The sequence below is a fragment of the Maniola jurtina genome, chromosome 15, assembly GCF_905333055.1.
Source record: "Maniola jurtina chromosome 15, ilManJurt1.1, whole genome shotgun sequence".
NCBI lineage: Eukaryota > Metazoa > Arthropoda > Insecta > Lepidoptera > Nymphalidae > Maniola > Maniola jurtina.
Window position 1 is genome coordinate 7,379,914 of NC_060043.1, and position 26,976 is coordinate 7,406,889.

Here is a 26,976-nt window from a genome sequence, read left to right on the forward strand (position 1 = left end):
TCTTAAGAATAAAATATGAGTAAAGTGTAAATAATACTCTTTAAAACTAAAACATATTTACCAAGTAAAAGTTAATTTAATTCTTAACCCTTAATTTATTGACAGCATTGGCGGTAAGAATTCCAAAACGGTTTAAATGTGTTAAGCGTTATAGTGCTTTCTTTAGTATCTGTGAAGTTAACAGAGCCTTTTAAAACCTCGTACAAGTTAAAGCTCTTTCTGAAGATATATTTTTTTACTCTTCACGCTCCTATCTTGCGAGCTTAAGTACCTATTTGATTTTACTTACCGCAATGTTTTAGTGAAATTATATTTTAAGATAGCGTTTAGGCTACAAAGGTTGTAATCGCGTAATACACATAAGGCTAAGACACAACTAAGGCACCTGGCTAATTGTTTACAAAGTACAAAAAAAGAATAAGAACTGACTAACTTTGTATTCTAACTGAAAGAAAAGAACCAAAAGTATGTAATTAGAACTCACTAATTAATTTTTAAAATGTTAAATTGCAATTTTCCAAGTAGGTCTACAGTTAATATTACGTTCATTAAATTAGTACGGCTTTCAAATCTAGATTAGTTTCACTCCAGCATCCTGGTTACGGTCTGAAAATGACAAGTAGTTTTATACTTACGCGAAAACAAGACGTGCTCATCGTGAGATAGCTCTTTCTCAGTTCATTCAATTTGGATTTCCAACTAATTTTAAGTGCGGTTAAAATAGCATTTTTGACAACCGTCGCGCGTTTAATTATAGGTACCTATTATTTGACAGATTGAGACGTTATTTTTGGTTGCAATGATCGTTTTCGAACCCACTTCTATCGATATGGATAGATTACTATATTATTTAACAGGTTTTTCATTTTATTTGATTAGGTACAAGTTAGCCCTTGACTGCGATCTCATCTGGTGGTTAGTGATGATGCAGTCTAAGGTGATAGCGTGCTAATTTGGAAGGGGTAGTTTTATTAACCTATACCCTATATCGGTGTCTACAGGGCATCATACCGGAACGCTAAATCGCTTGGAGACATCGCTTAAAACATGGTAACTAGCCACGGCAGTAGCTTCTAACTAGATTTTGATAATGATAAAGCAAGAGATTATTACAAACTCCAAAATACCTTTCGGCTTTATTGTAGAACAGCTTCTCAAGCTGAAAAACACAAATAACTTAACCAAGCTTTATTAGTCTAATGTTAAAGGCATTACTTATCACCAAACATTCATTAGGGTCCAGAAAATATGTACTACGCAGAAATAAATTACATTAAGTTCATAAATTATTTTTAAGATTAGCTCGAATGTGGCACGGAAAGAAATCTGAGCAAGAATACCCCGACTCCAAGCAGTCTTGTCTGACCCTTCTTCCACCCAGCAGTGACGTGCAAGTCATAGGGATATAAAAGATAAGTGTTTACCTAAATGCTTACTCATTAGTAATTTTTCATCACGACCTGATAGGTACCCTACTAATGCCTGCCCTGGCTGATAGTCTTGTGCACACCACTGCTCCCACCCCTAGCGTGTTTTTGTAGAGCGTGAAGCCAGAAGCTTCCAATGAAGGTCTGTACTAATTAGCGTTTTTCTTTGGTTTCAGAGCAGCGGCGGTTGTCGTTCAGCGAGCGGCGCAGGCGGCGCAGTGACGGTCGCGAGCGCGGGCGCGGGCGCGTGCGCGGCGCGCATGGCGAGCGCGGGCGCGCAGTTCCGCGGCGGCACGCAGCAGTGGGCCGCGGCCTACGCGCCGCCGCCCTGCCGCTACCCGCCGCCGCAGCCGCAGCCCTACGCGGCGGCACCTAGCCCCTATACGCCACACCAAGTAAGATTCCATCCAATCTTCATAATAACGTTTTCATTCCATTCCATCTGGTACGCGGTCTCCACTTCAGAACACTTCTGCCCCATCGGCGTCGGTTCTGCGACAAACATGACCTGCCCATTGCCATTTCAGCTTGCTAATCCTTTGAGCTATTTCGGTAGCTTTTATTCTTCTGCGAATTTCCTCGTTCCGGATTTTATTCCTGAGAATAGTAATACCCAATATAGCTCGCTCTATAGCGCGCTGAGTGACTTTTATTTTGTGGACGAGGCCAACTGTCCACGTTTGTCCAAACTGATGACGTATGGAGCAGAGTCCTAATCAAGGCACAAAGACATTTTCATTCGCCTTTCTGAGCTATTTACGTCCGTCCTGTTTTAGGCTGAATAATTTACCGAAGAAGGTCGCTTTCTTTCCTGCTCTAAATTTTTTGGAACCTGTAAGACAGTATTTAAACTTACCTATAGGACAGAGGATCAGTTCATTCTATGTTAAAGTAGGTACCTACTTAAAATCCAAAAATATCCCATATCACCTAATTTCTGCGAAAAATCATTTTCTACGTAAGTACCTTTAGCAAATGAATACGCCATCATAGGTTCACATGAGAAACCGTGAAAAAATTCTAAGACTTAATGACTAAGAGCGAAAACCAGCACTACACTACACATACCTACTTAATTGCACTACGAACTGCCTACGTGACATAGTCACTAGGCATTCTTTTAGTTCCATGTATTTAGTCTTGGCACGTTACTCATTACGCTAAATAAATGCTAGTTTGACGGATGTAAAGCCCCGGAGCTTTTACTTAACATCCTTCCAGGCCTAACATTCCCACGGTATAAAGGCCTGGGTAGACACAACGCGCGACGAAACTGACGCGCGACGACAACATGGTCTCCACGGCTCCAAAAGACCACAAGTTATCTCTCTTTGCGTTGTATTTCCGTGACATCTTTTCATTAATCACATAATAATTGTGCGGTGGTTTGTATATCTGAGTCCTCTGAGTAGGCATACTTGTAAGAGTAGTTATCTGCTTAATATAATTATTTTATTTATGAATATAAACGTATAGTATTACAAAATAGATATGCCTTTTCACGACAAAACCGGATACGATACGACAAAAATGTTTAGCGCTAAGATTTTAAATATTAATGACAATAATATATTATGTTATTATGAAGCTGTGGCCACTGTCTAGAGAGATAGAGACCTGTTTAATAACTAAATGGTCGAAGAAACTTAGGCAATAAACTATGCGGGTAACTATGTTAGTTTATAGGCAGCCACAATGAATACCCAGCGTGGCGTGAACTCTATTGTCCGGCGTTATTATGCAACGATTCACCAATATATGCATTAAATATTTCATATAAACCCACAATACTGTCTCATATATAAATATAAATAATATTCCCGTGCATTATAAGTTGACAGTAACATTTTGATGATATCTCCAGAAATCGAGGACGGCCTGGCGCAGCGTAACCACTGCAGTTTTATAAATTGGACATTAGGGGTTGTTACCATCTGGGCCAGTTGCATTGATTTAATAATTAAGTTCAAAGCCACAGAGTAGGAATAGTATTAGCTGTTTAGCAAGCGATAAGGCGGCATGAATTTAATTAAATCCTTTCTGGACATAGGATTTCCTTAATAGCTTAAAACGCCACCACACCGGGTCTTTCACTTTTCTCGTCACCCTCTATATCATAGGTTATCGTATTGGAGGGCACCACATATTACGTTTACAAGTGTACGCTTTTCACTCTAGAACTTTTCGGATCCAACGGTCATCCTCTGTGACAAGCGTCACTTCAGACTTGCTCACTACCACCATAGCATTGAAGCACCATAGCATTAACTTAGTGACTTATCATCAACTATATTTATGCACAAATCTTGTCAACGAATTAAAAAAGAAGTTTAAAACATATTCGGATGTCTTATATTGCATGGAAACTAGCCACTAGAGTTGTGGTAATAAATTCGGGCGCCCAAACATAATAACAGATTAACGTAAACTCCAGTGGCGATTTAGTTAACTCACTCAAACTTGCACTAAAGTCAGTGTTATTTACATAACACGTTTCTAAACTGCAATAGCGAATACAAGTAGTTTAATTAAGTCTGAGTTAGTATAAGGCATAATTAAGCACGAAGTTAGATCATTAATTTAGCGAACCGCGTCTGGAGCACACAACACAATAACAATATAACGTGATTAATGTTTCTTGGTGCGCCTACCTAATCATAAGTGCAAGGATCAGTAGGTTATACCCTGTGAGTAAAACTGGACTTTAAATAAAGGAACAGAGTTGAACTTTCACTTACCGTAGCTGATTTTAATATAGATGGTTTTTCTTGATATACCTGTAGACGTCCGCATGGCAAATTGGCATCGCACAAGCCGATACATGTCAATGGTCTTGAAAGAAATGACTTCCTGCTAGAAAAGAGAACCCCCCTGGTACCTGATGTAAGCTGGTACAAATGATACGAAGATTTTATCAAAAAAGCAGCATTGTGTCAAGCAAACAGAGTGTACATCAACTGATTTAGCTAGTTTCTATTTTGAAATCAAAAATAAGGCTGAGAAAAAGCTTTGTGAAGCCGCTCGCTTGACAGGTGCCGCAATGTTCCTTAATTTGTAACCGCTGCTGTCAAGCAAGCGGTTAAAGCAAGCAAACGGATAATTTTAGCGATTTAGCTTTCTATAGGATACCAGTTAGAAAAAAAAATAATAGAGCAACAGTGAGTCATGCTAGTTCAAGCAACATTATTATAGTCCCCTTATTGGTTGGTTTCTAACATGCCAGATAGAATATTTTTATATATGTTGTCCATATTATACAAATCGCATATACCTACGTACGTATGTATATGTAAAAAAAAATTCTAGTAAACCTTTTAAATAAAATACTAGTTTATAATTTAAACATAGAATACCATATTTAGCGTATTTTGCAAATTATCACTTCTCACTGAAAATTAACTTGCATGAACCGTGCCTAACTAATAGGGCAAGCATGTAACTTGTAATATAACATGATTAATGTTTCTTTGGGCTCTCAATCATTGTTTATGTCGTGATTTGCATAAAACTTGTTAATGAAAAAGTTTGAGCAAATAAACTCCAAATAGGAACACTTAGTGTCAACGGAGAAGTTCCAGAGAACGTGTGAGGAAACTAGGGCTGAACTCTGACAATTAAAGTTTTCCAAAAGCTACAAGTTAACCCTTATCTCGAAGCTGTATTCGTAGTTGCTCTCTATCCATACTTTAATATTATAAATGCGAAAGTGTGTCTGTCGGTCTGTCTGTCTGTCTGCTACCTTTTCACGGCCCAACAGTTTAACCGATTCTGACGAAATTTGATACAGCGTTAGCTTATATCCCGGGGACGGACATAGGCTACTTTTTATCTCGAAAAATCAAAGAGTTTCCACGGGATTCCTAAAAACCCATCCGCTTGACCGATTTGTATGAAAGGTACCGAGGTAGCTTGCGTCCCTGTAATTTTTTTAAAGGCATTTTATCCCGGAAAATCAAACAGTTCCCACGGGATCTTTAAAAAACTAAATCCACGCGAACGAAGTCGCGGGCATCTTCTAGTATAAGTATAAAATGTTTTATATTTGAATAATTTTGCATACGAATAATGAAGGCAGCTTAAATTTATAGTGCATCAAATAAAATTTAAAAAGTAGGTAAGTATAGTTTGTTAATTGGTTGCCATGTTGCATGAAACCAATTTTAAAAAAGGCAAGCCTCCGCAATTTGTAAAGCCTTCTGCATCACGAAAAGATATGAATAAGTGATATGTAGTCAGACTTGTTAGCCGTGTTAACTCAAAAATATATCTTTTAAAGATGGGATGAAAAAAAAATTCATAACACTCTTGTTTACACATTATACACAGCCCTATTCGGGTTAAGTGGGAACAGGAAGGCAACAAGCGTTATTACTAGCTACTTCAGTGCCGGGCTCTGATGGGCAATCCCCTATAAACGGTAATGCTGGCTAGTAGCCTACGGACCGTGAACGCTTTTAGAGAGCGTGATTCTACGCTTTGAATCACATCTGTACCTTTTTCGTGGGAGGAAAATGTTTATGAGAATATACTGTGTTTACTACAGACTTACCTATTTTATTCGTACGGCAAAGTTATAATGCATCTACGTTTTACTTTTAGATACATATTTAAAAAATGTATGTAATACTGGTAAAAGTTTTGAAGTGAAAACTTCTATAAGCGCATTGGGTGATTTAGGGATGGGTAAAAACTTCATGTTTGCATCACCGACATGCTAAGTTAAAAGTGCTCGGAGTGCCGATAGTCTATTCTTTATGTTTATTTATTTTTATCTGATTTCTTTATATTATTATTTTTGATACTAAGTAGTTACCTACACTTTAAAATCCAAAAAAAAAAAACACTGCTATTTCATAGTTTCAAGTTTTCACTTCTGTCGGCAGTATCCACTGTCTGCACATTTTTTTTTTTTGAAGTAGCTATGCATGTTCTTTCAGGTTGACCGTGCATGCGCCAGGCTGGAAGTTAATTCGTAATGCTAACTTTTAACTTAAAGGGACCTACCCTTATCCGAAAAATTGCTGGAAAATGTGATAAAAAATATTCATTACGGCTCAAGCAACTTACCAAGACCATCTTAAGATGTGCATCTTTCATCTGGCGTAGGTAGGTACTAATAAATAAAGCATAAACAGATAAATAACGAGACAAGTTCGGACAGAAGGGACCGTACATCACGCGTGATTAAAATACACCGAGCTTTCGTTAACATATATATCTGTGGTGAGTAATTATAGTACATTGATCATTGTCACGGTGCATCGAACGTTTTGAGCGGCGAGATGGGGTCGACAGGCGCCCGCCTTCTCCGAGTTTACGAACCAACGTCGACATAAACCAGATGTCGCGCGGGTCGTGTACTGCACCCCTACCTCCCCTCTAGAGATGGACCATTTCTCAGATAGCATGTGAAAAATCACGTGAAAGCCTTTTCATTATTGTAACACTTGCTATCTTACTTAAAGTAGCTCGTGAATATTCACGAAACAAAATCTCACAAAGTTCGAAAAATTTAATTACGCTTTGATTAAGTTCGCGCGCGCGGTCATTAACCCGAGGTAAGGAGCACGCGAGCGAAAACATTTACATCCTTGTGTATTAGAAACGGAAAAACATCCAGTTTAAATAATGTGGCAAACAATCGAAAAGTGAATTTTCGCACTTACTGTGCGAATATTTTTTTTCCGTGAAATATCAGCGCTATTGATTTTGATGAAATTCCTAATTAAATTAATGTAGCAAACGATCGTCCCTCAGTGCGAAAATTAAAAAATATCTTTCCGTGAAAAATCGCCTCGCCTGTGAAATCGTTATAAAGAAAAATAATAATTTCACAGAATAAAAGTGATTTAAAATTAGCAATCATGCCCGTCGCTACTCCCCTCCGCAAGAATCTCGTAAAAGGAATTTCTCGCGTCCTTATCGCTTTCAGAAATAAAATGTAGCGCCCCGCGTCGTACGTGTTTTATTACGAACAGTCTCCTTCAGGATTTATCTCATGGCCGCGTTGCTGAACTCTTTTCTTACAGTTCCGTGCTAAGCTACTTTATCCGGAAGTTGCTTTGTATTTTATTTTAAGGATGTGAACGGCTTTACACTTCCTCAGGCCTTAGCTCTTGTTTTTTTAATCCGGCTCTTATGTATTTAACGTTAGAACTAATAGTTGATCTTCTTAGATCCTTTAAATTTAGAAAAGCTTCTACTGCACTTCTATTATTGTTGATTGTTTGAATTTCTTGAAACTTAATTGAACTATCAGGGCTTAAAAGCAACAAAGGCGAATCCAATAATAGTCAATTTTCCATTTATGAATCTGCATTATTCAGTTTACGAGTGTTGCCTGATCGAAAGATGCTATACCTATTAATGTTTATTACAATAAATAATAGCCACTAAAATCTATGATGATAGCACTTATAAAAGATAGTCAGTTTTCCACTAAAATAACCCATAAACAACAACTCGCTGCCTTATTTTATGTGAATAAAACTACATTAAGTTTTACAGATAGCCGTTTTATTGAAAAGTTAATTAAAGACTCACTAGTTGAATTATTTTACTGTTCTATCATTTATAGAAAAATAGTTTTAGATTAAAAGGTCACATTGCTAGGAAACCAACATTATTTCAGACATTTACTTATCATTGTTTTCTTCTGATACTTGTATAAAAAAAAATGAATTCTGATGAATGTTTGCAAATCTTCGTAGCTGGCTTAATCTTCATCAAATCTGCAACAAAAACATATTTGTTAATTCAATTATTCTAGTTCATACATGTGGTAGGGCAATAAAATTAGTCATAGAAAACTTCGATGATCCTAGTCGGTCGTAAAATGATAAACCGAAGAAGGCTTGGAGCTATCAATTTTAGTTGTTTGTTTTATTTAGTTTTTGTGTACGTCGGTCTGTCCATGTTAAGCAGCGTGAAGAGCTTTTAGTAAACATTTTCAAACTGTATTTTAAACGGTTGGGCTTACTATTTTTAGTGACATGGTTTTAAAATTATTATTATCAATGTCTATTAAGCTTCTTCCGGATAAAGTAGTTTTACTACTAAAAAAACTTTTTAATACTATAATATAATATACTGTGTATATTATATGTGTATATTAAATTGACTCAAGTGTAGACATTCTAGCACAGCGATAAAAAATGCAAAGTAGTTAGTAGGGCGCTGTAGGTAGCGTTATACATACTAAGTTTCTTCTAATCAATTCCAATCAAAGGCTGTACACGTCGTTCTTTGAAACAATAATTCCTTTTTAAACAAGTATCACTGCCCGATTACTTAACCTAGTTTTTGTAACTGAACCGGTAACGGCTCACTTGGAAGGGCCATATCGGAAATAGAAATGAAGCTAAACGTTAAGGATTGGCGTACATTCGCCGATAGGATATGGGCCAACATTTTTTCTAGACTGCGGTTTATTAGCTGTACGTATCGATAAATCATTCGTGGACCACAATTTTCTTTAAAAGGAGATATTCGGCATCGACTTGTTTAGAAAATGCGTTCCTTCCTATCTGTGGGTACATATGTATATTGCATAAATTTTAAGTTCTCACTCGCCATTCTTTGCTTCATGTGTCAACTGTCATGTACAGTAAGATTTTAGTCCTTATTACTTTTCATATGACACCTTAGAGTTAAAATGGCGAGTGAATTTTCAGTTTGCGCGAGTTTTAATTTATTGCCACGTTAGATTGGCACAATGTTACCTATCTCTTCGAAGTTCTCTTTAGAGCCGTGATAGCCTAATGGTTAAGACGTTCACCTCCTATTCGGGAAGTCTGGAGTTCAACCCCGGGCCGACCTTTAACTTTTAAGAGTTATGTGCGTTTTAAACAATTAAATATCACTTGATTGAACGGTGAAGGAAAACATTTCGTGAGGGAGCCTGCAAGCCTGAGAGTTCTCAATCTACACGTGGCCAGCATAGTAGACTACGGCCAAACTCTTCTCACTCTGAGATGAGACCCGTGCTCAGTAGTGAGCCGGCGATGGGTTGATCTTGATGATGATCTAGCTGATCAAAATAAATATTCATTTCTAAACGATTAACAGTTCAGGAGTTTGATTGGGACGTACAGTGATAATAGTGTCTAAAGACCTACCTTTGACCAGTTGATTAATGACTGCTATATGTCAACTGTCACAACGTGCAGCATGTTCGATTCATCGCGCCCTCTTCTAAGCGTGGCAGCCAATGGAGAGTACTTTTTTGGTGAAAGGGATTGGTGGTTTTTTGTAGTAAAATGCGATACGGGTACCATGAACTCATATCCGCAATAAGACGAGCATTAGGAGGACCGAAAACCCGAACGATATGATAGATAGTGTTAGGTTATTGGTTGTTACAAATGATATTAATTTATTTATTGAAGTTAGTTGAATTAAATCGATATTTGGCTCATTGGATCTGTTGAAGGAGGCAATTTTATAATCATGTGTATAAAAATGGGTATTTTGACGGTTTTTATATTTTGAGTCTCCCTACGAGACTCGGAATGACCTTTGATGAGATCGTGAACTGGATAATTAGATGTTGTGACTTGCGATAGCAATCGGGCTCTAATTAAATTAGTTTTGTCATTTCTTTTTTAGATTAAATCTCTCGGAAAACCGAGCTAAGTTTCAAGAGGACATTTCAATTTACCTATTCGTTAAAAATATTTCAATAATACCTACCTGCTTTTTTGAGTGATGCTTACAACAGATAGATAATGCCATACTATAATAACGCATTCATCAAAATCGGCTCAGTGGTTTCGGCGCCATGGTAGAAATACAAACATACACCATAGACAAAATCATAACCCTTCCTTCTGGCTTAGCCGTAGTCGGATAAAAAAAAATTAAGAGGAAATTACGTGCTCACGAATCAACGTAGTAATAATGCATTAGCTGTTCACATCACATCCAAGTAAGGAACCAATCATTTATTTCCCCGCCAGCCGCCAGAATTGTCTAGCGCCCACGGCCCACGCACTTAACCCTCCTCAGCTCATTTTCACGCACGCCGTATCCACAAAGAATATGCTGATATATTTAAATTAATACGACACGCTCTCCAAATTTTTCTGAATGAAATTACCTTTATTCCCGGGACCGTTTTAAGGATCCACTTTTTATATTAAATGTAAAGACAACGAAAAATTTCAAAGTACATAATTATATTATAGGTACTTATAGAAATTACTATTCATAGTAAGTACTTTAAATTTTGAGAAAGCGATGATATCTATAAGCTATATCACTTGCTCTGAAGTCTGAAAGGTGTGTGAAGTCCAGCGTGGTAGACTATAGCCCAACCTTTCTCATTCTGAGAGATACCCTGTGCTTAGTAGTGAGCCGGTGACACATAATAAAACAAAAACCATATTTTTTATAATTATTGCTGTTCTATTGCTTATTATTAATGTTCTCTGAAGAATTTCAAATAACATTTTCGACGTATTGTCTTATCGCGTGCAAAAGGTGTTCTTTTCTGCGTTGCTATACACTTACTGCTTTTATCTTTGCGTTACGGAGTTATCGTAAAACTATTTTTCGACCAGGAAATAATTCCGTAACAAGCTCTCGTATACTTACGTTTATTGGCTTAGTGGAGATAATAGATTATTTTAGTGCACTGAGGGAAGGAGCGCGTCCCATATGTGCGACCCTCCAACTGCGGGTGAAAGTATAAATAAACAAGGCTTGCTGATATCTGTCATCCAAAGAATTAGATTTATTTCCGCCATAGCGGAAGGTGAAGGACCCTAGCCCCTCGAGAGCGACAACTCACGAAACATTCCTCGCTTAATGTTTTGTGGGAGAATTTTACACTAAATTTAATGTGACTGTTTTACAGTGACGCACCATTTGCTAACTCGTTTCTTTTTAGTTTTAGAAAGCGCCTCCTATTCAAAAATAAAATTAGGTAGCTAATAATAATCCATATTTCTTATCAAGACTAGATATAAATGCGAAATTGTGTCTATCGGTTCGTTTGTCTGTCAGCTTTCCGTCCATCAAATTTAGAACTGAGATAGCCTGCATCCCAGAGGTGAATATAAGATCTCAGAAAATCAAAAAGTTCCCAGAGGAAGTCATGGGATCATCTTCTAGTAATGTGTAAATAATAAACTTTTATGTATTTACGAAAAACAAAGCTTATATTCTTCACTGTAACGAATAAGAACGATAATCCTGCAGAAGTATAAGCAGCTAAGTCGTAGATTCGTGAAAATAACATGTTATAAGAAATATATTCTCTTAAACATACTCGTGAAGGTATCATGAATACAAAACTTGACGAAGTACGGTGAAAATCCGATAGGCGAAAATAGTATATGGTGTTGTTGTGAGCGACATTTTGAAATAGCAGGGAATAGAAAAGTAAAGTGGGAAAGAATGGGAAAGGTTGAGAAACATTCTATATGTACATACCTATGTGCATACATTGAGTCTAAGATAAAAATTACACATGAAAAAGTTAAGTATATTACTATTACAGTTTCAAGTGATATTCGTAGTAATACCATACCACAGCAGTAAAATTATTCGTATAATAACGAGGTATGTGAAGTCACAATTGTTTTCGCTATAAGACGTCTATTGTGTTGCTAATTTAGAAACATGGAATTAGTAATGTCTTTATACTCGTAATGAATTCTGAACACGTATTTATATATTATTATTACTAAGGTTATTTTGTAAAAAAAAAACGTTTTCTTTCCGATATCATAAAATTTATTTATTTCATATTAGGCCAACTAAGATAATAGTGTCTGTGGCTCTACCACTGCGCACTGTTTTAGAATGAAATTATACTGAGAATAGCCGACAAGAAACTCAGCAGTTGCTCTTTTTATAAGTATACAAAATATTAAGCGTTTTAGTGACATTCGACCTCCTAGCCTATTATAATATTCCCTTACGAAAATGTCGGATACGTGAAAAGGCAACAGCATCCTCAAAACTTGTTCAATATTGTAGATCGCGGGTCGGGTCAGATCGCACTAAAAAAAGGGTTTTTTGTACGAAGGGCAAGTGTTTTTTGTTAAATTATGATAATGGCACAGTGACGTAGGCTCTACCAGCTGTCGATATTTAAATTTGGGAGATCACCGCTGTATGATTTTTTGAGAGGCTTTCATTTTACTCGTATATCGGGTGTCCGGAATAAAAAATAACTTTATATCTGATACCTATCACTTTGTGTGGCGGTATTAGGTATAAATAATAAAAACATAAACTACTTTTATTCTTTAAATCGATTTATGGCTACAAACCATCACGATGTCACAATATCATACAGAAAACTATGTCCACTCTCGTATCCATTATAATTACTCAAGCTTATTACAAAAAAGTAGGTCTAAAAATGAAAATGGAAAAAATACGAGGCTTAACTCCCGAGGTAGTCAACACTGAATAGATTTACCGATACGGAGATTGAATGGACGATAAAACAAATGGAGCGCTCAATTTAAATAGATTGAATGGGATTTTTGTTTCATTTCATCAAGTCTCAGTATGTAAGTCTCTTCATCAGTATGAGAATCGTAGACAACATCGCTCCTCGTGAATCGTAGACAAAGTCTCATAAAAATTCGTAAATTTCATGCGTCTCGTTGAAGAGCAGCAGCTGGTTCGCTCCGATTCTGTTCTCCTAATTAAATTGAAACGAAATGGTCATTTTGGGTACAGATACGGATGGGTTTAATGCATCGCAGTTTGTGTGACGGTCGTGTGAGGTTGTCTCTTGTTTGATGTATCTTGGATTGTCCCGTTATTGATTAGTTTTTGCCATAACTGTTTGCTCAAAAATCTCCTCATATCCACCTAATATTATGCTCTACAAGCTGATCTTGATTTTATAGCATTTTTTTATTTTTTATAAAAAATAATATTAGCCATGCTAAACAAGACTAATATTCCCCTTTCCCCTCCAATTAAGCGTAAAGCTTGTGTCAGGAGTGGGTACGACAATAGTGCAACGGGTGGGGTTTGAACCAGCGACCTTTCGGAATTCAGTCCGCTCCTCAACCGTTGAGATATTGAGCATTGTTTATCCTATGCACCTAATTAGCGAAGCATGTAAATTTTTCGTTCCTTGCAAAATCTTAAATATCTATTTTTTTACTGAAGGTACTGTAAAGATTGTATTTTTTATCGAAGTAAATATTTTTCCGGTAATATTTTTGCTCAACGTTTCTAATACGAACCGCTAAGGTGTGGAATGCCCTTCCGGTGTCCGTGTTTTCTGCCGTATAACCTAAATATCTTCAAGGCTAGACTTCATCATTGCTTTTTGTTAGGCATGATTGTCGTCAAGCACAAGCCTATCTTTTAACTAAAAATTTATAATATCCCCGAGAAGTGAAGGTTACAGTAACTAGAAAAGAGCTGATAACTTTCAAACTGCTGAACCGATTTTCTTGGATTATAGCTAAGAACACTCTCGATCAAGCCAACTTTCAAACAAAAAAAAACTAAATTAAAATCGGTTCGTTAGTTTAGGAGCTACGATGCCACAGACAGATACACAGATACACACGTCAAACTTATAACACCCCTCGTTTTGGGTCGGGGGTTAAAAAAATATATGGACAGATGTCTTGTAAGAAAAATATATTTGGTCACACTAGTGACGGCCATGTGACGTTGTCCGTAGCACGCACGCGCTGCGCTATCGAGCCGGGACCAACTGTTGAGTGCCGTTCGCCCCCTCTACTCCCCCAACCACCCATGTGCGTGACGTCATCGCATGTTGAACGTGTGTGCGACCGCACGACGTCATCACCACAGCTGTCGATGTGTGCGCAATGAATGTGCATGATTGGAACGAGGATAAAGCTTATCCATGGGAAGTCATCGTTGGATGTTCAGCTCATTATTACGAAAATAAATTAACATTTACATGACACGATACCGGACGGCTGTGTGATGATTACAATATAATCATGTTATCCATTGATAGGTACAACGAATATGTAGACTTTATGTAAAAAGCATTACCTATTTAAAGGGGTTAATATAATCAACGTCAATCATCCGAAACAGGAATATAAAGTTGTAATATTATTCTCAGCTTCACAGCTGTTCTTATTTATTATTTTAAGGTAAAATCACGTATAAGTAGCTAAGTAACTACATAAGATTAATTATCAAAAGGTGGTGGAAATAGAAACTTTTACAAGTTCCTTTGAATCCCTAAATTCAGCAATGGTTCGGAATGCCTTTCCTATCGACAAGAACCAGGAAGAAACTCGGCGGTTGCTCTTTTCAAAAAATCGGTTTAGAATATGATCAATTATTCCATGTAACTACCTACCTATATTATTCAATTGCGCTTCCGCGCATTGCGAATTAAATCTACGTTCTTTTATAATTTAGGTACATAATCTTCGATTGTATAATATGCTTTTTTTAGGAGCCTACTTTTAATAGATTTTTAAACTTGTGTAAAGGCAAGTCTAGAATTGATTGCGGAATTTGGAATAAACAATTACACTCATTCCCACAACGACTTTCGCACTGTGAATTGAAGGCAGAGAGTTAACATGTGAATATTTTACATACATATAAGGAAGGATGTAAGGAATCATGTTACTTGATAAATAGTATTATATAGCGATAAACTTCACGGCCCGCGTGGCCGTGAGCTTGAGTTACGATTTAATTACAACTTTTTACTGCTTTTTTGTTTACCACACTTTAATACTTACTCCAAAAATATACCCATTTTATACAGTTCATAACAGGTGGTAGAATGAAAAAGAAATATAAAGTCCTCTAAACAAAGTCACTTACTCGTAGATAGTAAATAAACTACACTTCATTTGCCGGCACTCTCTCTGTGCAAACTGTGATAATGTCCTTGTAATGCGGCAAGAGCCCTCCAGCTAACCCTCGTCTAGCTGCAAGCCCTAGCTAACTGTCGCCCTGCACTCAACAATAAACTACGTTTGTGACGACTCTCAAATTTTCACCTGTTTTCAAAGGTATGCAGACAAGTTGACAGTAACTTAAAACAGCGAAAAGGCCTTGACGAGACTTTCTTTAGACTGAAATAGACTAAAACATGACCAAAAATTAGGAGTTCTGAGTTACAACTACATCAGCTCTTCTGGAAAAATCAGGTCCTTTGTAAAGATCCCGTCTTGATAACTTTTATGACCTATGACATTAGTGTCACTTTATACTTGGTAGTTTTAGGGCGGTTACGCACTAAATCCTATTTGTATGGTAGCTTACGCACTAGCTCCAACTTCCGTCAGCCGAGTTCTCTCCGACATCCGTGAAAATGTCTCGGATGTGCCTCGGATTCAAATCGGTCATATGTCAAAGATGTCCACTGAATAGGATTTCGATTAGAGAGCAATATCCGAGTTCGGTCCGAGTTTTTTTATATCTTTATTTTCACGGACTCGGATCGGATGAGTGCGTAACCGCTCTAAAGCTCCGTTTTAACGGAAAGCTTTAAATGGCCGTATTGAAAAATCGAGATTTCGGATAGCGACACATTTGATTGCGATGTGTTTTCTAATCCGTGCAATGATCCGAGCAAATTCTGCTAGAGGCAGGTAAGGAAATATCCAAATGAGTAAGGATCTCAAACATAATAATAATTCAAACTGTCCGTCCTACGTATACAGTAGGTACTACTAAATAATTTTAACCCAATAAACAAAGTCACTTGCGCTGTAAATTACTTTTCATTTTGCCTGCATTCTCCCTACATAAACTGCGATGATGTCCTTGTGAAACGCAAGGGTCCTCTACTAACCCTCGTCTAGCTGCAAGCCCTAGCTATCCTGACGCCTGTACTCAACAATACACTACGTTGGCGACAACGACTCTCAAATTTTCACCTGTTTTCAAAGGCGTGTCAACAAGTCGCGAGTTACTTGAAACGCCGAAAAGGCCCGTTCAGGTATCTCTGGTTAAGTGAAGTTTTGTGATTTAACTTTAGTATCATTATTATAATATCACCTTTAGTATATCTAAATAGCCAAAAACTATGTTTATAGATATCTATGTTTTAAATAGTTGATACGACTATGTAATCAGTAGGTATGAGTTGAGTGGCCAAATGACTATCTGTATAGAAGGAAGACCATGGGGATTTTACGAAATGAACACTAATAAAAACAGTTTTAAGACAAACTGTAGGTACATTTTAATATTATCTCTTCATAAAAAAAAATACAACCAAACACTTTGCGATGGTTTCAGGTAATTCAGCCTAAACAACTAATCCATAACAACTCCGAAATTTGATTCAGATGAAAAACTCTCTTCAGCCTTTGATCCTTCAGAAAGATATTCAAATAGGTAGATAAGTAAGTATATACTTAATTTCCATTCTTATGCTTAAGGTAGACGTGCAGAAAGCTCTATTCAATTATAGCTTTTGTACGGACTACGGACATGAATTTGAATTTAACTGAAAACTTCATATGAATTTTAATACTAAAGGATTTTAAGTTTTCTCCAAGATTTAGGAAATGGTCTCTCTTTTCATAATCTGTGAAACTTATACTTAAATAACTTTTATTATTATTGCTTCCTCAAAAAATTAACATGTTACATTAGCCTTTATCAAGCAACCGTTCTGTGATTCTAATAATGGTCTTAATTTTTTTTTGAATATGTTGGTTTCAACATCGTAGGATACGAGGCAATGGGTAAGCTTGTGTTTGAAAAGTTTTTAGCAAACGTTTTATTTTCGAATCAGATAAGATTGCCTACCTGTAAATGAATTCCAAAAGTTAAAAAGCGAGAATTTTCCTCAAATATTTTTCGAAGACTTGTCCTCATAAGCCGAGGCGAAATAAATTAAAGAATATTTCTGAGAAGCTCCGCGTACCTACCTACCAATATTCTTTGAATGCCCTCTGTCAAAAGTTTGCGACGCGTTTACGAAGTAATGATTGGTTCTCATTAGGCATGTCACTGCCAAAAACCTGTCGAGCCGAGAAGCCAAGGTACGAAATGACATCACATTTAGCATAAAATACCAACACAGAATTAAATTATGCATGTTCACAGTTCACACATATTTTGAGACCATTTCCTGAAGCGATGGCAAAAATAAGTTTTAAAATATTTTGTAAAACAGTAGCATACTTTTGAAGAACATGTTTTTAACCCCCGACGAACAAAGGGGTGTTCAGAGTTTGGCGTGTGTATCTGTGTACGGGTGTATCTGTGTATGGGTGTATCTGTGTATGGGTGTATCTGTGTATCTAGTGTGTATCTAGCCAGATAGTGATGCGCTTATTAGAATGAACCGATTTTGAATGTTTTTTTTTTTGTTGAAAATATTTCAATAAAAGATAGTTTGATTTTAAAATTCTTTAATATGCTCTTTTTATTCATGCTCATGCTCTATCTCTAAAAACCGATTTAGAATAGAAAAAGCAGGAAAGAATTTTGTGGCATTTATAGGTAGGTATACCTATATCTATCTATTCTACATTAAAATAATATCTTCCGTGGATACCGAAACAATGTAGAACAATAATTTATTCTAATCAAGATTAATATAATATAACTGAAATGACTGAAATTCGGAGAAACCCACGACTTTTACCTCCAATTTCCTATAAGATAAAACTTTTAAACTCAATTGCGAGAAAGCAGTTTGAGTCAAGCTAAAACTGTTCTATTGTCCAATTGTAACGTAATCTTTAGTAAAAGTTCTAGTAAGAAAACTAACGCAGAAGTTAAGTGAAGTGTCGTGGGTGTACATGATTCACGTAAAAACTGGTCAGGAATTCCAAGTAGTTCACAAACTTAAATTGACTAAATTGTGCAGGTGAGTGACATAATGCCATTTCACAGTTCATACCTACTTCTAGAATAGAATAGAATGGAAACATTTTTATTCAAATAAACTTTTACAAGTATGCACTTTTGAATCGTCAAATGCATCTACTGCAGGCTCGGAATGCCTTTCCTTCCAAGAAGAACCAGGTATCTACATTAGGATGATATGATATTTTTGCGACAAACCGTCGTATGTTTAAAGCTCCGGCTTATCTGAGAGCTTTCCTGCACAAGCCAGTTTGCGTAGCTAAGAGCGTGCGTGTGGACGGCAAGTCAGTATCCCGCGCATTTCCAAAAGCTGCTAAAGATTAAAGTGTACAGGCAAGACGGAGCGTGTAGCTGGACTCCGGCTACACGCTCCGGCTGCCGGAGCGTAAGATCAGTTTAAAAACTAAAATACACATCAAAGACACAATAATCTGATGGTAGATTCCTCCTACATCAATGAATGTGATCATACTCGCTCGCCATTTTCACGACAAACGTACTGAATACGTACAAGCGGCTATGCGTAAGTTCAAATACTTGCTATTACGAATTTGCTTACACGCGCTATTTCACGTCTCGGTGTACAACGTACAAGCGTATGTATAAGTAACGTATGCTATACTTGCTTGTACCTGCATCGAGGAAATAAATGATTTGTATATTTGTATTTGTATATTTTTATGAAAAACCATCGTATGTTTCAGATCGCAGGTTTAAAATTCAATAAAAGTAGACATCAAAGACACGTTAATGTGATCATGTGATCATACATGCTCATTGCTCACAATATTCAAGATAAGCGTAGGTATAGCAGGTACTGAATAGGTACAAGACAAGCGACAATGTGTCGTTCAAAGTACTCACCACTATTACGAATTTGCTTACACGCGCTATCACACGGCTCATTGTACAGGCGACATACACCACATTTTATGGATTTAATATGTTAACTTAATGCAAATAACTACAACACGTAGATTTGTAGTCCTCCATAGACACTAATGGTGCGAATAAATTTCCTTTCACAATACGTTTCGCAGTTATCCCTTATAGCGATCCATGCTGGCTTCTAAGCTTGAATATATAAGATCCTGAAATGCTATTTCTTTCTTTAAATTACACAAAACATGTTTGAATTCAATTTAAGAAATTTTATAAACTCCTTTGATCAAAGGTTGTCTGTTAGTCCTAGGTTGGACCTAGGACTCTACTGAATTCAGAATTTTGTATGTACTACCAAAAAGAACGTAGCGTTACGCTGAAGACACTCACAGTGTTTCCTAAATTAACTATTAGGTAGGTACATTTTTTGGTTTGCTATTTCTATTTTGCTTGACCTTCCTATAAGCAGGAATTCATCGACCGATTACTAAAATGTTAATCTCTATCTTATTTCGGTTTTGAAAAATATCCAATACAATTTGAGCTAAAAATAAGGCCTTGTCACATTTTTCCGGCCTAAAACTGTTCCTCTATTATTTGAAGGATTATGACAAATCTTCCGACACCTTCATCACTCAATCCGTCAAGCCATATAGGATTTCGCAGGGGACAGAAATCTCTCGACAGTCGTAAAAAAATATTCATACTGGAGCCAATTCGTTTCTAGTAGTCCAATTTTAAAAATCTATCTATGGTAAATGTAATATGAATTTAACTAATTACATCTTTGTCTTCTACATTCTTTGTGGCAATCAAGAACGTGACTTCTTGATTACCACAGTGCTTCCTGCATTGCGGATAGAATGTCGACTAGTTAGGCCCGTGTAACTGTTTGCCCGTAAACGTATGTTGCACCCACGTGCAATCCATACTGTAAACCGCTGACACAGTGTAAAGAAAGACAGTAGTCCGACACTTTTGATCTCGTGGTAAGTGACGACCACGACAACCCGTCAGCAAAGGGCCCTAACTACTTAGGTCAGTTCGGGTCGCTCCTTTGCCCCGCACTTACCGCTCAATGGGGATACCTACACACTGTTTTATCCCGACAGGTTACGCATAAGCGAACCGGCCATAGAGGTAGTATATCATCTGTAGAACCGACTATAATGAGCTGTCAAACGCTTTAATTTTAATTGTACGAGCTTCCAGGTATCATCACACTTCACACTAATATTATAAAGACGAAAGTTTGTATGTATGTGTTTATGTTTGTTACGTTTTCACGCAAAAACTACTGAACGGATTTGGCTGAAATTTGGAATGGAGATAGATTATACCCTGGATTAGCACACAGGCTACTTTCTATGAGTTCCCACGGGATTTTTAAAAAACCTATATCCAGGCGAACGAAGTCGCGGGTATCAGTTAGTCTTTAAATAATTCACGAAACAATCGTTTATTGTATCCATATCAACAATTCTTAGCTGAGCTAACAAACAAACAAAACAAACAATGCTGATTTTAATTTGACATTGGCCGGACCTCTTGTGGCGCCCTCTGAAATCAGTTTTGCCTGTGGATCCCCATTGCCTTGTCTAGACGGCTTCGTCGAACCTCTGTACATATCATATCCTTACTGTGCCGTTGTGTCGCCCGTGACTTGCCCGTATATCGTACGGCGTGCGAGTCGATTAAGGGCGCGTGCTCGGAATCGGCATGCGTTCATTACCGTCCCTATTCATTATCTACCAGCTAAATAACTAATGACTTGATCCTTTGCACGTCTCTACCCTGGCAGTTGCCATTTTTCAATACTTACTAACATTTGTTGTTGATTTATTAAACTCGTGTTTTGAGCATTGGCATCATCACAAAAAAATTAAACAAGCCTTAAACGCGTATAGTTGTAAATAACAGATTTTTCCATGTAAAACCGACTTTAAAGTTAAATTTTTTGTGGAAAGACAACTTTTGTGTATTTAAGCCTTATTTTAAGAATCATAATTTTGTTTAATTGAAATAATGACGTCTTGGCGAGAACACTACCGTGCACCCTGATGATGATCCTACGGATTCATTATCATCATCGTCAACCGATAGACATCCACAGCAGGGCATAGGTCTCTTGTAGGTACTTCCACACGCCACGGTCTTGCACCGCCGCTATACAGCGCCTTCCTGCGACTCATTTGATGTCATCTGTCCACCTGGTGGGAAGTCTGCCTAACGCTGTGTTTTCTGGTGCGAAGTCGCCATTCCTTAGGAATAGGACTCAAATATCTATCAGTTTTTCTATGTGCCGTGTTCATTGCCAGTTAAGCTTCGCAGCTCGTTGAGCTACGTCGATTACTCTGGTTCTCCTACGAATCTCGTCATTTCTGATTCGATCACGTATAGAACGTACGCATTAATTTATTATTACATTGACATTGATCCTAGCGGACACGTGACGTATAGCGTAATGTAGGCCTTAATTTTACAGTACACTGGTGCGACCATGGGCGGCGGTTGCGGCGCGACCGGGACGCGGGTGCCTACCGCCGCGTCGCCAGCGAACACGGCCTCTAGCTCTTCCTCCAACTCTGCAGGCGGCACCCGGTCCACCAGCCTGAGCACTGCGCCTCCCCCGCCCGCGTCCTCGGCTTCCACCACGGGCGCGTCCGGCGAACAGCTCAGTCGCACCAATCTGTACATACGTGGCCTCAGCCAGAACACCACCGATAAGGACCTAGTCCAAATGTGCCAGATGTAAGTTTTATCTAAAGCATATTAAATTAATTCTCGTATAATGTTTTGTGTGACATATGGCGTGACCGCGATTCTAACATTTTTTTCTTTTTCAGGTATGGCAACATTATTTCAACAAAAGCAATATTGGATAAAAATACGAATAAATGTAAAGGTAATCCACATTCATAAACATTCGCTCTCTTTACACTAGGTACCATAGATTTCTTCCAATATCTCCAACAAACCTACCTACTTCTAGAAATATTTTTACTGTGCCTAGATATTCACGTATGTATCTAATATTACGTTATCTATTTATTTACTGAGATGTATTTATCATTGAGGAAAATATTTGTAACTGAATTTATATTAATATTTTCTAGAATACCATATACCTTCATTAAACTAATTCATCTATGGTGAGACTTTTTCCAATATATGCACGAACACTAGTTTCGAATTAAATATGATTTACAACCACTTCATATTTAAAATACTTATGACCATACGTATTGATTTTCTTAGTTTATCATTGTTCAATATCACCATTATTGCACTACGGCACGGAGGAATTTCGACTATTATATTTTTTGGAAAAGAACGCACGTAATATCTTTCACAACGTTATTCTTTTCTCACCTATCATTGCTATTTTGTAAGCTAAATCATTAGCTGAACATATCGAATTTATCTTCTGTTAGTTGTTTGTATATTGAGATTTTTAGACCTTTGTATTAAGCATGAATCATCGATTTTGTAAGCCAATTTGAGTTACTCCCTGGTTCGCCCCTTGGCCTCCATAACTATACATCTGTTTTATTTTGTATCCACAGGTTACGGTTTTGTAGATTTCGAAACAATCGCGTCAGCGGAGGCTGCTGTTAAAGGATTACAAGCCAAAGGTGTTCAGGCCCAGATGGCTAAAGTGGGTATCTGGTTCCTGCGTAGACTGAACCGTGTACGTTGTGCATGCAAGTAATACTATTATGACTAACCGCCTGCTCCCTATCCGCTCATCCAATATCACTGTTAAGATCGACGGTAATTGGTCCATTATATCATGTATTGAAATCAGTAACAAGATTACTTCCTCTATCCTGTTATTACTCCTCATTTAAATTCTTTTCGAGTGCAATAACTGACTGCATCTATTTAGTGTATCGACCTGACTACATAATAATATTTAGTGACTCGTTTATGTAGAGAAACAATGGTGTACAGATTCAATGTAAAACCAAGTATTTAGTTGAATTAGCTGAATCTAAACTACTTCCTAAAGAAAAATATTAATCCGTAGAAGCTAATCCAACATCAATTATAAAGTTATCGTTTTGTGCCGGATTAGAGTGACCCACAGACCCGTCCCGGTCCAGTCCTATAATCCGCCTACCCTTACTTATAGCTTTAGTATTTACCCCATTTACCAAAGAAATGCTATAATATCTAACTGAGCATTATAAAGTAAAGTCGTGTTCTCTAATTATTGTAAATGTTTTGCTAGATTTGAATTACCTATGCATACAGTAGCGTCAGCATCCTGTTCCACATTCGGAATCCAATATTTAGAAACCGTGTAAGTCACATACTGACGATAGATGTTTGGATCCTTTTATTAGCTTAACGTAGGTCCAGAGTTCAGATCATTGACATTAAATGGGCGATTAATAATGGCAAGGAAGTTGGTATTTAAGAAGTATGTAATCATTCATTTGTCAGTTTAATTTGGGGAGCATCACGAGGTAGTTTGGTATCTGCCTAAGCTCAAACAGAATGTGTGACACTAGCGTTGTAAGTATTTACAATCCCTTTCAATGGTACGCCAACTCAGTGCAAATAACGCTTACTTACTTCAAACATTGTTTCATCCTATTAATTCTATACTATTATCGTTTGCTTCAGCGTTATAACAATGTATTTCGCTACTGGGCTCTGGGTATTTCTATGCTTTCAATATTAAATTAGTGTGTATGCGACTTTAACAAGCTTCATAAACTCTTATGCTGATGTATATGCCCATGTCGTTGATAACACCTACATAATAATAATATTATAGCATATTAGATTCGATCCGCTGATTTACGTCACAGCTGGCTTCAGTGTCTAGATAATCTACGCTAGCTTCAAGCTAATATCAGTTTACTCTGAACTAACCTTGGGTTCCTTGAGAAATACTAATAGAATAATTGATGCAGTAGTGTTTTCAATTTAACATTTCAATCTAATTTCAAGATAAAATACTTTGTTTTCTAAATTGTTTGTTGTTCGTATTTGTTTTTATTACTACACACCAAAGAATTACAAAGACATCGAAATTCATGATTTATCCTAGTTTTAAAGATGTTTAAAAATCACTGTCTTGATGAAAATGAAATAGAATATTCTTATTAAATAAATATTTTTTTAATTTTCTGTACAGAGAAAAGAGAAAATATTCAAGATTAAATACATATATACTGATGCATAAATAGTTACAACTGGAAAGTAAGCTTGAACAGTTTGTTGGTTTGCAGCAACAGGAACAAGACCCGACCAACCTCTACATGGCCAACTTACCACCGCACTTCAAGGAGAACGACGTGGACCAATTGTTGGCCAAGTTCGGCCAGGTCGTGTCTACGAGGATCCTGCGAGATACCCATGGACACAGCAAAGGAGTTGGCTTCGCGAGAATGGAGTCAAGGGAGAAATGCGAGCAGATTATCCAGGTACGGTTAACATTGTCTACAACAATAATTTACCTAAGTACTTTGCCTATAACAATATGTTCTTAATACTTCAAGAAATAACCTCTTCGATTTACATCATTGCATAGATGAAGTTACTTATATAAGCCACTTCTTATGAAAAAACATGAAACGTAAGTCTACCTAATCGACTTAGCCGACAGGGCAAACAAAGCATTTGAGAAAATCACTGTGTTCCTTCTGACTTAGAGCCTTTGAAATACCCTCACCGAAGTCATCATACAATACATGATGACTAACTTGGTGTAACCACTATAAGGTTGCATGCAATGCTATAAGGAACACCTATTGGGCCCAAACCCAAATTCTACCCTTTCAGCACCTTAAACATCTTATTCAGCCTTGATTCACAAACGCAGCAAAAATTCTGGGAGGTCACTTGATATGACTGTGATCACCTCATGGCATAGCCAGGTTCAGCCGCGAGAATGAGTTGTGAACTGGCGCAGTCACAATAGATCTTGTCGGATCATAGTAACGCTAGGACCAATTGGCACACTCTCAGATAACCGCAAAACAGTTATAAAACATCCTTGCAACCATGCGTATCTCTAAATTAAGGGCGGTGACCTCGAGGCGTGCAGCCCGAAACAAGCTAAAAAAGTGTCGCAGGACACATACTTTTTTAGAGATATTGTATTCTTCAAATGTGTAATCTGAATTTATTTTTGTAAAGTCGAAATTCCTTAAGTAACTTTACTATTTTGGATTTTAGAAATTAAAAGCTTTCTATTTAATTTCCAGATGTTCAATGGGAATCCGATACCGGGGGCTAAGGAGCCACTGCTAGTGAAGTTCGCCGACGGAGGCAACAAGAAAAAGGCTCTGTATAATAAGCAGAACGACAACAACGGCCGAGCGTGGCGGGACAACAATGAATCAATCACTCAGGTAAAACATCACCACCATTCATACTAATATTATAAATGCGAAAGTGTTTAATTGTCTGCTAGCTTTTTCACGGCTCAGAAATTTGGTACAAAGATTGTATCCCGGGGATGGCATTTGTCCCGGAATATCAGTTTCCTCAGGGTTATTAAACGTCCCTAATTCCGCGTAGACAAAGTCGTGGGCATCATCTATTTGATACAGGGATAGCTTGGTACCCGTACAGATATCGGCGTCTTTTAAAAGTTTTAAACCCGGAAAATCGATGAATTCCCTTGGAAAAATGTTGGCAATATCTGGTGTAAAAGGTAAACTCAGATTAAACGATTTAAAATACTTTTATTTAACTTCTCAATAAACAATATCGCCACTGTCAAACGTCCCCAGAGCGTCACCAGAAAGTGCCTAGAGGCGACCAAACCATAGACTTCTAGAATCTAGACAACTTCATGGTGTTTTAGAATGTATGTAGACAAATCTATCTAATGTTGCGGCTACAGTAAGATTAACGTGAATGCCCAAGGACGCTATAATTATAGCGATAATCAACGCCTTAAACTGGGTGGCCACACGTGAACAATTAAAGTCCAATACCAATTGAATTGGGGTTAAAATCGTCTAACGCCAAACGGCATTATGAATGCCTTTGTACGTTGATCGTGGCTTCATCTACGTTTAACGGAAAACGGGAGACGGGATAATACTAGGTTCCATAATTATTATGAAAACCCATTAATTTTCAGGCCATGAGTGTAACCGGCGTGTACACGTCCGGGGTGGCGGGCACGGGCGCCGGCGGCGAGTGTGCGGGCGTGTACCGTGGTAGCGGCGTATACGGCGTAGCAGCGTTCCACCCGCAGCTGCACCACCACCACCACGCCGCGCACCCTGCCGCCTGGCTGGCGCCCTACGCCGCGCTGCTGCCGCCGCACCACGCGCCGCACCCCGCGCACCCCGCACACCCCGCCACTATACCCATCGACACCGTGCCAAGTCAATATGTAAGGCTTTTTGCGTTGTATTCCCCATTGCTGAGCGTCACCCCTTTCCATTAATCACATCCGAGATCATCCATCATCTGAGTCCCAGATCCTTCCGCACACAACTGGAGTACGAAAGCGAAGTTTCGGCTCGTAGTTTGTACAGCTATTAGCTGTTAGCTATTATCAGTTGTTAGTGAACGCCCACCCCGCACATCTTGCCACTATCACAGTTCACGACAGTTATGGAACTTCTGACAAACCGTTGAGGCTTCGACATCACTGGCAGGAGTCAAGTGTTAGTACTTGTCACACAGATAGCCCTAGAATCATAGATCTGTCTATTCCAAAAAAATATACAGATATCCAAAGCAGCAGGCAAAATTTCAGTGAAATGAAATAAATGATTTGTTAGAAACTTGCGTAAAATCCCGGCCAACTGGTAAATCAAATAACCTCAACTCTAAAATATCTTGACGTTGCTTACGTTGCGTAATAACGTTACTACTA

General features: G+C 37.7%; 2 protein-coding genes across 9 annotated transcripts in view; one reads left to right on the top strand and one right to left on the bottom strand.

Moving 5' to 3' along the window:
- Nucleotides 1-26,976, top strand: part of LOC123872499 (protein alan shepard) — a 211,759-nt gene that overhangs the window by 179,308 nt on the left and 5,475 nt on the right. For 3 of the 8 annotated variants that reach the window (XM_045916808.1, XM_045916812.1, XM_045916810.1), the window contains 7 exons: nt 1,604-1,822; nt 21,592-21,872; nt 21,968-22,026; nt 22,688-22,812; nt 24,365-24,559; nt 25,343-25,489; nt 26,230-26,487. In XM_045916808.1, the coding sequence (XP_045772764.1) occupies nt 1,604-1,822; nt 21,592-21,872; nt 21,968-22,026; nt 22,688-22,812; nt 24,365-24,559; nt 25,343-25,489; nt 26,230-26,487 (1,284 nt within the window). The remainder of the gene's footprint in view (nt 1-1,603; nt 1,823-21,591; nt 21,873-21,967; nt 22,027-22,687; nt 22,813-24,364; nt 24,560-25,342; nt 25,490-26,229; nt 26,488-26,976) is intronic. The other 5 variants (XM_045916811.1, XM_045916814.1, XM_045916809.1 and 2 more) reach the window with 3 other exon arrangements.
- Nucleotides 7,955-26,976, bottom strand: part of LOC123872503 (ribosome biogenesis protein WDR12 homolog) — a 32,904-nt gene continuing 13,882 nt past the window's right edge. The window contains exon 10 of the mRNA XM_045916822.1: nt 7,955-8,158. The gene's annotated coding sequence lies outside the window, so the exon portion shown is untranslated. The remainder of the gene's footprint in view (nt 8,159-26,976) is intronic.